The sequence below is a fragment of the Aspergillus glaucus genome (genome assembly GCF_001890805.1).
Source record: "Aspergillus glaucus CBS 516.65 unplaced genomic scaffold ASPGLscaffold_7, whole genome shotgun sequence".
Classification (NCBI taxonomy): domain Eukaryota; kingdom Fungi; phylum Ascomycota; class Eurotiomycetes; order Eurotiales; family Aspergillaceae; genus Aspergillus; species Aspergillus glaucus.
Genome location: NW_019170459.1, coordinates 920776 through 931862, shown reverse-complemented (window position 1 = coordinate 931862; position 11087 = coordinate 920776). Strand labels below are relative to the sequence as shown.

The following is an 11087-nucleotide window of genomic DNA, read 5'->3' as shown; positions in this document are numbered from 1 at the left end:
GAAATTGTTCAAGAAGGGTCCAGTATATAAAAATTGATAAAAGTATCACATAATCAAAAAAAAAAAAAAAAAAAAAAAAGGAAAGAAAGAGTAAGCACAATCTGCGTTGTCTCTGAACTAGTCGGCTCTAATGGCGATCCAATGGATTGGCTTAGAGAAGTGAAATTTATTACTGTCATTTCAGCAGACTGCAAGTCAGCCGCCAGCACCCTGGTCCAGAGACCCGAGGATGACTATTCTGGATCCGTCCTAAACCCGAGCTGAGTGATGGTATAGATACATAAATACGAACAGAAGATAGAACTTGTGCTGTCAATCATATGCATCATATTAATACTAAGATCTTTCAAAATCATACAATCGCCATGCAGCTGCCGATTCAAGGCGAAGTCTACTTCACCCTCCAGCAACACAGCGAATCGATATCCTCAGTCATCGTCGCCAACGGCACCGTGATAGCCCGCGGCCCAAGTCTCCAAGAACGCCCTCCAGAGAACTGGATCAGTGCTCTGCGGGAAATGTCCGAGCGGTTGGGGAGGGATAAAGATGACGGTATTCCCAAGGGTTATTCGACAGAAGCTTCACCGACGACATTCGGATCCTCACCAAGACAATCCCCCACTTCCAGTGAACTGTTTACATCGCCGACGCCGTCATTGACGAAATCGGATTTGGGGTTGAAGCGGATGAAGAAATTGCAGGACTTGCTGGCGGCGCTTTTCAACCACCCGATCTCCAGTGTGGAGGATCATAACCAGCAAGTGGAGGGGTTGTACAGCGGGTCGCGGATTACCACTTGTCCTAATGTTTCCATTATGCAGTTTGCAGAGGTCCTTGGGCGGCTAGGGAATGTCTCGAATACAGTGGGGAATGTGTACGGGTTACTTAGTTGGCAGATCTTCAAGATGGAAGAAGACCGGTTGGTACATGATGAGGGTTTGTCTCCGAATTTCGCTGCAAAGCAGGTGACTGCCTCCTCAATCTCATGTCTACGACGCACCCTGCTAACGTCCAGATAGATGAACAAGAAAATGGCCGAAGTGCTTAAGCGTCGAGGCAAGGCCAAAGACTGGGCTAGTGATGCACGACGTGCAGTCACGATGGTGTTTGGGCCGTTACGCAATACCAGTATCTGCGTCAGATCGTTTGCGCTGATCCTTCTTGCAAGTCAGTCCTCCTTAACTTTCACGCTACATATCTCGTGCGTAACCGACTAACTACTTACAGGTCTCTGCAGTCTAGACGGCTTACTGAAGATCGCCCACTTCCCTACCCTCCGGCGGTACTTTGAAGAGCAATTCTCGAGGATCGTCGAGTCCCAAGCACCGGAGTGGGAGCTGCTTGAAGAAAGTGGCTACAAAGTGTTTGATTATAAGGAGTTTTTGCGGCAGCGAGGACCGCCGTTACCCTTGTCAGTACTTTTCTTTTCTTTTCTTCATCATACGACGCTAACGTGCGCTACTGATAGAAACGACCAATCACATAATCTCCCGCTTGATCGACTGCTAGAATGGCGAGCCCAGGTGTCGATGTCCCCGGCGGAGCGCCTTTTCGCGAATTCCGTGGAAACGGGGTCGGCATCTACGGCCCGACCTTCGGGCATGGTAAATCATACTGGTAATATGCCACCACAACCACAGCTGCAGCTCCCCGGGACCAGTCCGGAAGCGTCTACTATGGATTATCTGTTTCAGAATCTCACGAATTGTGATGAGATGGTGAATTTGGAATTGGTTATTTAGCTAGTTTTCTTTGGTTTTTTGGGTGGTTATTTCATATTTGTCAGGTGTTAGGACAGAATTACGGCAGGTTTTAGATAATAGATCTGGATAATGGACCATGATTTAATGGATGAGAAGGTTCCCGAATATCAAGCAGTAGAATCATGCAGCCGTGACTCGAGCCAGTCAATATATTGGCAAATGTACGACTTCAGACTACATACGGAGCAGAGCCAACCATGCATGCAGAGCAATAGTCTTCAGATAACGAGACCACTAGTCTCTCTGATTGGATACCATTGAATATACTTCTATCGCGCCCCTCAGCTGCCGGACTTGCCGTAGCTGAACTGGCAATGACTGGTAAACATTACGGTCACGGGCCAGTTAGTTGCATTTGCTTTTGATGCACCTTGCTATTCGCTCGGTTAGCTCAAAAAATGAGACCTATCATAAATACGAGCGTGTATCGATATCGGTACCCTGTCATGTTTCTTTGCTTGAGACTACTCCCCACCCATCCTCTCGGCCTCGCATCCAACAAACCAGCAATACATACATGCAACGATGGCCGAAAGCACGACCCAACGAGCGCCCTACGCCCCCAAAGTCCAACTAAGCTGTGAGATGTGTCGCCAGCGCAAGGTGAAATGCGACAAGCTAAGCCCGTGCACGAACTGCCAACGGCTCGGGGCGGTTTGTATCCCCGTGGAACGAGCACGTCTGCCACGGGGCCGCTTCCGAAAGGCGAAGGTCATAGATCAAGTCACCGAGAGTGACGCCGCTGATGCTACTGATGAGTTGAAGGGAAGGATGGAGAGGTTGGAGGGGCTGGTTTGTACGCTGATGCAGGATAACGGGGTTGTGGCCAATACTATCGTGCCAGCGATGGCTGATGCGGGAATCCTGCCGAGTCCCTGCGATACCGAGTTCCAGAGTGATTTACCTTCGCCTGTGGGTAACGACGTTCGAGGTGGAGGTGGAGGTGTGGTTGTTCAGAAGGGCAGTTCTTATTTGGGGAATTCGTTTTGGGAGGGCTTGATGCATGTACAAGTAAGTGTTACCTGTCACGACTTTATGCGGCTTTGACCTTAACGTTGGGATAAGAACTGTTCTTTGCGCAACGTCACGGACCAGCGTCAGGATGGTGCGACGTTCGCGCCTTATGATGTTCTTGTCCGTGGATTGACAGGCAGCCCTTTATGTTTCCCTAAAGAACCATGGGCAACTCCGCAGCTTCAGCAGCATCTGTGTCATGTCTTTTTGACACAAGTCGACCCGGTATTCAAGATTCTACATCAACCGTCCCTCCGTGCATTCCTCTTAGAAGGGAAACCATATCTCCACTACGATGCTCGTCACCCAGCTCCAGAGGCCCTTCGATGCGCCGTCTACTACACAGCAGCCTGCAGCATCACCGAAAATCAGTGGCCCCCTGCTCTGGGAGCCAGCAGAGCATCGGTAATTGCCAGATACCAAAGAGAAACAGAAGCAGCCCTAGTGCGGGCTGAATTCGTCACATCAGACGACTTGACTGTTTTACAAGCATTCGTACTTTCGTTAATCGGAGCTCGCTTGCAGGACCGCAGCAGACGAGCATGGACAATGCTCAGCATGGCTGTTCGTGTAGCACAGGCGCTCTCACTGAATGTGCCGGACCCACCATTTCTGATAACGCCGTTTGAGCAGGAAATGCGGAGGCGGCTGTGGGGTGCTATTGGATTGCTGGATGTCCAGGCGTCGCTGGACCGGGCGTCCGAGCCGATGATTTTACGGAGTTGGTTGGAGTCGCATGCGCCGGCGAATCTCAGTGATGATGATATTCTGTTTGGGCACGAGATCGCCCCGACGGAATCCGGTGGTTTCACAGACACTACTTTTACCTTGGTGATATCCAAGGCACAATGCTCTGTACGTTCACTCACGGAGCCGGGGTCACAGTACATGCATATACGGCAGGTATGCGTCGCCGATTTCCAGCAGACAGCATCGCAACTGCTTCGTAATTGCCAGCCAGATGCAGTGCCTTTTCACTGGTACACCTATCAAGTCGCAGACTACATCGCCGCCTCCATGCAGCTCATCGCCCTACGACCACTCCAGCGCACGCCCGACTTCATGCCTCCTCATGTCCCTGGATCCAATCTCCTCAGACTATCCGTGGATATTCTGCAGAAGACGGAGACACTACACCGCGATCCCCGCGGGCATCCATGGCGCTGGTTCGAGGGTATCTTTGTCCCCTGGCATGCGCTGGCGGTCGCGATCGCGGAACTGTGTGGATGCGAAGATGCAGCGCTGATAGAACGATATTGGGATACCGTGGAAGGCGCATTTGAGCGATTCGGGGGATTGGTCGCGGACGAGAAAGAGGGTATGCTGTGGAAGCCGATGGAGAGGTTGATGGAGAGAGCGCGCGCTAAGAGAGAGAGCTTAAGAGCAGTCTTTACTCCTGAGTCTGCATCTGCGCAATTGCAACCACCGTTCCTGCCGGTGATGACCCCGGATCAAGGCCAGAATCAAAGAGGGATGGGGCCGGTTGTAACCCCGTCTAGTAGTACGGGTAGCATTGGGATTGAACCGTGGACAAATGTGCCGAATGTATGGGATGGAGTAGACTTGGGGGATGTTGGTATTGATCAATTGTCGTGGACTAATTATGAGGATTTTATGGAGGATATGCAGCGATGATTTGATTTTACAAATAGAATGAATCTTTGGGTGCCGACGACGCCAAAAACGGCAGCTCATGAGGCCGTTTCTGGCGTCGTTGGCACCAGGAACTTCGCCTAAACGGGTAAGGCGCTCATGCCGCTTTAGACTGGCGACGGTGCGGCACCGGACACGTATTGGTATTACTGTTTTTTTACCCTCAGCCAGCGGGCTCTGTCCCACCTAGGATCCCTGCCTTGCTGAGCCCACATCCTCAGCACGACCCGCTGAGGATGGTAACTGGAGGGTGGAGTCCACCGAGAGAGGTTCTTTTCCCTTACAGCGCAGAGAACGAGGCAAAGGAAAAAAAGATAAATAGTGCCATGAACCGCTGCTTTCCTTCCACTACCATGACAGCATCCTATCCATCCCCTGTATCCCTTTAACGGCCCTCTTTACACAATGGCATACTTGGGACTCCCTTGGAGAAAGTATGCATAGCAGGAGGACCTTGAAGAGACTTTACTTTATGCAAAACCGCCATGAAATGGAGACCAGAATGCAGGGAGATTGCCTCAACGTGAGTGATTCATTCTTGGATGAGGCTGCTTCGACTCTTTGCTAATATAGGAAGCAGTACATGAATGTTGTGAGCAAGCGGATGGGCTTGCATAGGCATCCACTTCCCAAGCTGACGGCAGCCTTGGATGATCTCTTGCATTTTCTCGTTATGCACATGGTTCACTGCGATTCCATATTCACTGATGAGAAGCAGCAACTCTATGTACTTGCAGGACTCAATTTGTTGAGTGTTTCCACTTGTCGGGCAGTGTCATTATTTGATACAAGACATCCTGTTGACTTCCAAGCAGATGGTCGTCCGCTCCAGCACTCTGAAGTGGAGCGACGCAATGATAGTATAGAGTCTCAGAATTTACCTGATAACCCCAGGAACCAAGAAGCCGCGGGTGATTCCAGTTATGAGATGGGTATAGAAAGTTATCTAAGTGAACTGGAAGAAGCTGACCTGGGTGATCCTTCAAATGACGAATTTGGTTCAGAGACAGAGAGCAACACTGACTGCAATTCAGACACTTCCAGCGTCACAAATGATGGCTATCTTGAGGGTAATGAGACTTGCACCATACTTTGGAGGCACGTTGAATTCTATATTGTCCGCAATCCGCTACCTGACGGTCGCAACATACTAGCCGCCATTGTGACTCTTCTCCACATGAAAGGGGAGGACCGGAAGCCAAGGATGTAAGTCAAGTCTTTCTGAAAAGTTGCCTGTCGGCTGTTTACTCACAAACACAGCAAGAGATTTGTGGTTGAACATGAAGATAATCCAATATTTGACTTACTGTCCCAACTGTTGTCATTGGCAATTGATGACGGCATCTTCATTGCGATGATCAAAGACGAGGCAGACATCTACACCGTGCCAATTCCATCACACTGCAGAGGCATTCAGATGAAAATCAAGAAAGAGAAGCTGGATATTCCAATATTCCGTGAACCTGAACACACTGCAGAAGGTTACCGAACATCTGACACCCAGCCACTGAAGTCGCGGACGTGGAGTCGCATTATCAAACGAATTGGGATTGCCTGAACTGGTCGACATCTAGTTATATCTAAAGAAGATTTGACATTAGTTGTCTCCACCTTCCAGGTGGTTCCAGACGGATCACCAACTACGCCGTGTTCCTGGCACAATGGTTCAACAAATCAGTAGACCGTCCTAAGCTCTGTGTCTGTGAGGCTAACTGTGCCGCAGTCACTGTGGGCGGCTCAGATTGAATGCTATCACGACAACCAGCGCAAGGTGAATGACTCTTGAGGTCAGTGCATAGATCCTGTGGAATATGTGTACAGAAGCACTAAACTAATCAATTTCATTACATCGGTCCACTTCATCAGCAAATCAATGGATATTAATCCTTCTCTGCTCGTCCGCACATTTGCCTCACTTGTGCCCAGTTCTACTTTGTCTGCTGATGCCAACACTCCTATCCCCAGCATGTTTCGCTGCTGCTTGAGGGCATGCATGTCAAAATTTAGATGGTAAATAATAGACTGGCTACAGCTAATGTAGTCTATTCGACCCTAGAGTGGGCTTTGTGATTCTTTGATAATAATTCACTAAATTAGATTACAGCCTCTATCAACTTATGTTCCAAAGCGCCAGTCGTCGTAAAAAGAAAAATAATGAATCCCATGTGAAGAAACTCTGATTCACAACACCTCAAGAACAGATCTTCTCAAAAGAATGCTCCAATAATGTACAGTTATCATTAACAGATAGTATGAGGTCATTTTGGCTGACGTGCCTCTGCCCTGCATGAAACCATCCGCTTTCTCTTCAGTCGACGGTCCAATCCAGCCCAATGAAAATCAATAATCAGGACCCGCCGCAGCTCGGCGTTCCATAGAATATTATCCGGTCGAAGGTCCTCATGCAAAACTCTGAGAGAGTGGATCTTCTTTACAGATTTCGAGATCTCACGATTCAACTCTTCCTTATTGAATTCTGGACAAGAAGGCATATTCTCGATGCTGCTGTTAGGATCCCCACCCCACCCCATAAGTAGCATATGCCGAATTGCCCCAGCCCCATGGAGGAGGTAGGTCTTCTCCAGGTCAATTGCTCCTAGGAAAACAGGAACTGCAGAACCCTGAGCCTGCTGCAAGAAACAATATACCTCAGCTTCGCGCAAGAGCTCCCGCCACCGGCAGGAGGTCATGCCTTTTCCAACAACAGTGTACCCATATGCAGCACAAGTGACCTTGAACGGCGCTCCTGATGCTCCACAGCCTCCCATTGGCATACAGTTCCGGTCGATATTGTCATCCAGCTGTTCCTTCACATGCTGCACCAAAGTTGTGAAATCAATGGCGTGCAGCCTACCGTCTCCGCCTTGTTTATGGAGATCCACATTCGGGCAGGCGTCATCGAGCAGATCACGCTGTTGCAGGCCAAGTAGACACCGCTGGGTACAAAAGCGTGCATTATGCTGCCCATATCGACTGTCTGACTGAAATATATCGTGAACCTGCCCGGCGTACCGCTTGATGGACCGGCGATGAACTAACCTCGCTAAAATGAGGTCTTGCTTTTCCGGCCGCTCTTCATTAATGGTATTCGCCCTTTCGACTCCCTTATCAAAGGAAAGGTATTGACTCGAGGCTTGACAGACTCCCAAGGCTGATTACAGCTTACAATTGACCCCATTCATTGCCCCTTTCTGCAGGCGCCCGTCCTGCGTCGCACTTCTGCCCTAACCACGCCGATCCCATGTGCCGCATATGCAGTTGGAACGCCCAGATGACAACAATTCAGCATCCAGGAGAAACAAATCCAATGGCATAAACACCTCACCTGTGGTTTTATTGGTTATTTTCACCACAAACACCAGTCACATTCCCGCGGAGGTGGTTTTGTAAAGTCTGGAACCAAACCTCACTGCCAAGTGATGAATGATTGGAGCTCTGTTGTCAAATTTCTGGTCTGCTGCGCCCAATGACACGCTACTGTGGAAAGGACAATGCTACAAGAACAATCATTCACTGATGCAGAAGTTCTTGGCAAATGACACTATGCTCTTGTGCTCTCATGACCATAACATTGATTTCACACCTTGCTTTGAGCAATACGGGCAATGTTTGGTTAATCCTGCCATTGACTGGGCATAGTGACTGTAGGACGACCATGCTGTAGTGGATTTTGGCATCAAAGTATAGTTTATTGTCTCACATCCATTTATGCTGTCCTGTCTTTACAAAAGCAGCATCACCGCCTGGGGGCAGATTGAGAATTCAAAATCAGTGTAGTATTGTTGGAAATTGTCACATTTGTACTTTCAGCGAGATGAATCTCAGGGTGTAACGCGTTCTGCATGGCGTATTTACGAGGCGTCTTGAGCAGCACTGATGGGTTAGCCACGCCAATCATATGTCGACAACTGCAGGAAATGCTTGATGCCTAAGGCATAAAGCGTCCGTGCTAGCTGGATTAGTAATCGAGCATGAACTGGTGCTCGGATGCCACATCGCGACTCCTGTCATGTGTTGTGTCATGCATGGTGTCCTAACAGCGGGTCATCCACTAGCTATTTGAAGACAGATTTACCGCTAGTTATGGAGGACGATATTGCTGAATTACGACGTCAACTGGAGGAAGAGAGACGGGCAAGGGAAGAATAGACTATGTTGCAACAAATGTCCAAGACTGACTGATTTACTCAGAAGCGACTTTATGAAATTTCGAGCGAGACACTGTGGATAACTTTGTTGAAAAGATTGTTGAGGCATTATGAGGCGATGAAACTTTGCAACAGGAGTTCAGTATTGAGGGCTGAGTGGCCTTTTATGACCGCGCGAACTCAACCTCACTGGATGACAGTCTGGAGATGCATCTTGATGACGCACCCCATCAACCAACAAACACCAACCGCGGGAGAGGTAGAAGAAAAGAGAAGGGGAAACAATTGAGTCAAAGTCAGACAAGGGCTCGCTCAGGAAGGCGGCGCAATCGCCGTGCTGATCAATTCTGTGTTCATGTCGTGGCTGACGAGCGCCAGATACCAGTATATGCAGTGGAGTTTAAAGCCCCTCATAAGCTTACGGTCGCAGAGCTAGTCGCAGGCTTGCATGAGATGGACCTGGCCCGCGATGTTATTGATCAGGAAGGAGACACGCCTGAGTTTCATACCACCTGCCTTGTTGCCGCTGTTGTCACTCAGATATTCTCATACATGCATGACTTGGGGATACAGAATGGGTGTATTTGGACAGGGGAGGCATTTGTCTTTCTACATATTCCAGAGGATCCCACAATAGTTCAATACTACTTGTGTTTCCCAAATCAAGACATGCAGGCAGGTGATGAGAGCCGTCTCCACCAAACTGCTGTGGGCCAGATGCTTGCATTCACACTCCAAGCGCTGGCCGCTGAAGCTCCATCCCAAGAGTGGCACAATACCGCACATCAACAGCTCTTGACCTGGAAAGTCAAATACTTGGACATCTTGCGCGATATTCCTGAAACAATTCACAAGGAGCCGCCGCCCTCAAATTATTGGCCTTCACACTGGAAACGGAATCCAAAGACACACAATACATGTTCCCACGCTCGCTGTAATCCAGGTGTATCTACCCCGGCAGGCTTGCCAAGTGAAAGCAGTGATAGTGATGAGGATATGCCTTCACTGTCCACTGCACCAGCCGTGCGCAGTTGATTGAGTCACAGGAAAGGTAAACATTTATCAACTGGCGGACATGAACGGGCACAACCCTACTGAAGAACAAAGCAAACTCCTTCTCAAAAGGTGTAGAGACCGTACTGCACCATGGCTTGTATCCATGGTATGGTCAACGGGGGTCCTCTGGATAAAAAGTGCCCTAACTGGCAACGTCACAGCGGTCAGAGGCATCCAATGGGCCTGCAGGAGTTCACATGCAAGCTGCACCATCAACTTGTCCAGAATTGAAATAAGGGTTTTGAGCCGCTACACATCCGTGGTCGGATGGGGTATCTCATGAAAGCGACTCTATTGTCTCATGGGTATACTGTAGTCATCAAGGCTACAACGAAGGAAAATCAGCATGCCCTTAAAACAGAAGTCGACAATTATCGCAAGCTCTGAAGCTTGCAAGGATATCAGATCCCAGTCTGTTTAGGCGACTTTGAGCCAAGCATCGCATACTGGTACCACAGTCAGGTAATGACGCATATGATGATCCTGAGCTGGTCTGGAACTAGGCTTCAGCGGATAATCAAAGACGAAAATTTGGATTTCTTCCACAAAGAGCGAGACAAAGCTCTGAAGTCCCTCCAGAAGTATGGTGTTGAACACAAAGACAAAGAGTGGCGTAATATGCTGTGGGATGAACAGACCCGTAGTTTGGTTGTCGTTGACTTGGAGGACGTGGAATGGCTTAAGCGGCCTCGGCCTTTCCAATCAACATCTGGCAATTCATTGGGTCGTCGTATCGTCCGAAGGCGCCTATCTAGTCGAGCTGCTGTCTGTACATCATGATGGCACTGGAAACGGCCGCCGTTTATCACTGTCCCGGTCTTATTTCCTGCGCGCCTTGTTGACTTCGGATTGTTGTGTCTTCTGTTCTGGGGAAAACCACCGTTCGGAGGAAGATGATGGTTTGGCTTTCGGCGTGATCGGCCATTTGTTGAGTCATCCAATTAATACGCTAACTAACGTGGTCGGTAAGCGAGCGACGCATGTAAGCGAGCGACGCACCTGACCACACCACCTAAATTGGAATCGATTTTATTAACCACCAACGCCATTAAATTCATCCAGCTATCTACTAGGACATTGGTTAATCTTATGCCCTACATTCCCACATAGACTACACGTTGGTGGCCGGCGCGCTGGCCGCTGGCTAGGCGAAATAGCCGGCGCAGCCGCTGCCATCTGAGTGACTATCTCAACTTCGGAAGGCTGGTTTAGGCCCCGAATCACCTGCTGAGCGTCTTCCATTGATAGACTGCCCTGGTGAGTGATCTGTCTCTTAGATCTAGCTCGCTTTTGCTTCTTTTTCTCATTCGCCGCGCGTAGATCCTTGTTTTCCTGCGCTAGTATTGCACCGGCCTGCATAGCTAGCTGGGAACCCTTGATCAGCTTGTTTAGTGCCCTGCCTGGGGGGCTATTGCTGTTTCGGTTGTATAGAGCTTTGATGGAAGATGCTTGT

General features: G+C 49.2%; 5 protein-coding genes across 5 annotated transcripts; 4 read left to right on the top strand and 1 right to left on the bottom strand.

Annotated features, from left to right (window-relative positions):
* Positions 1-56: 56 nt before the first annotated feature.
* ASPGLDRAFT_45739 (uncharacterized protein) lies at positions 57-1856 on the top strand. Its single transcript, XM_022546312.1, has 4 exons — positions 57-965; positions 1020-1167; positions 1228-1411; positions 1469-1856. Exons 1-4 carry the CDS (start codon positions 366-368, stop codon positions 1740-1742), a joined length of 1206 nt encoding a protein of 401 aa, XP_022402423.1. The 5' UTR covers positions 57-365; the 3' UTR covers positions 1743-1856.
* Positions 1857-2206: 350 nt separating this feature from the next.
* On the top strand, positions 2207-4618 carry ASPGLDRAFT_57072 (Zn(II)2Cys6 transcription factor). Its single transcript, XM_022548231.1, has 2 exons — positions 2207-2774; positions 2829-4618. Exons 1-2 carry the CDS (start codon positions 2289-2291, stop codon positions 4410-4412), a joined length of 2070 nt encoding a protein of 689 aa, XP_022402422.1. The 5' UTR covers positions 2207-2288; the 3' UTR covers positions 4413-4618.
* A 314-nt stretch (positions 4619-4932) lies between these two features.
* ASPGLDRAFT_34493 (uncharacterized protein) lies at positions 4933-5988 on the top strand (the record flags this gene model as incomplete). The annotated part of the gene is made up of 3 exons (XM_022544440.1): positions 4933-4953; positions 5011-5636; positions 5691-5988. The coding sequence occupies 3 exons, from the start codon at positions 4933-4935 to the stop codon at positions 5986-5988; spliced, it is 945 nt and encodes a 314-aa protein (XP_022402421.1).
* A 42-nt stretch (positions 5989-6030) lies between these two features.
* ASPGLDRAFT_73595 (uncharacterized protein) lies at positions 6031-7682 on the bottom strand (the record flags this gene model as incomplete). The annotated part of the gene is made up of 3 exons (XM_022549681.1): positions 6031-6358; positions 6725-7403; positions 7597-7682. 3 exons carry the CDS (start codon positions 7680-7682, stop codon positions 6311-6313), a joined length of 813 nt encoding a protein of 270 aa, XP_022402420.1. The 3' UTR covers positions 6031-6310.
* A 1565-nt stretch (positions 7683-9247) lies between these two features.
* Positions 9248-9613, top strand: ASPGLDRAFT_24728 (uncharacterized protein; the record flags this gene model as incomplete). The annotated part of the gene is made up of 1 exon (XM_022543413.1): positions 9248-9613. The coding sequence occupies one exon, from the start codon at positions 9248-9250 to the stop codon at positions 9611-9613; it is 366 nt and encodes a 121-aa protein (XP_022402419.1).
* Positions 9614-11087: the final 1474 nt, after the last annotated feature.

Bases quoted from the DNA above. Each gene is read 5' to 3' on its own strand.
- ASPGLDRAFT_45739 (XM_022546312.1), top strand. From the start codon at position 366: ATGCAGCTGCCGATTCAAGGCGAAGTCTACTTCACCCTCCAGCAACAC. The intron at 1,168-1,227 runs GTCAGTCCTCCT...AACTACTTACAG, and splicing joins TGCGCTGATCCTTCTTGCAA to GTCTCTGCAGTCTAGACGGC. The intron at 1,412-1,468 runs GTCAGTACTTTT...CGCTACTGATAG, and splicing joins CGAGGACCGCCGTTACCCTT to AAACGACCAATCACATAATC.
- ASPGLDRAFT_57072 (XM_022548231.1), top strand. From the start codon at position 2,289: ATGGCCGAAAGCACGACCCAACGAGCGCCCTACGCCCCCAAAGTCCAA. The intron at 2,775-2,828 runs GTAAGTGTTACC...CGTTGGGATAAG, and splicing joins AGGGCTTGATGCATGTACAA to AACTGTTCTTTGCGCAACGT.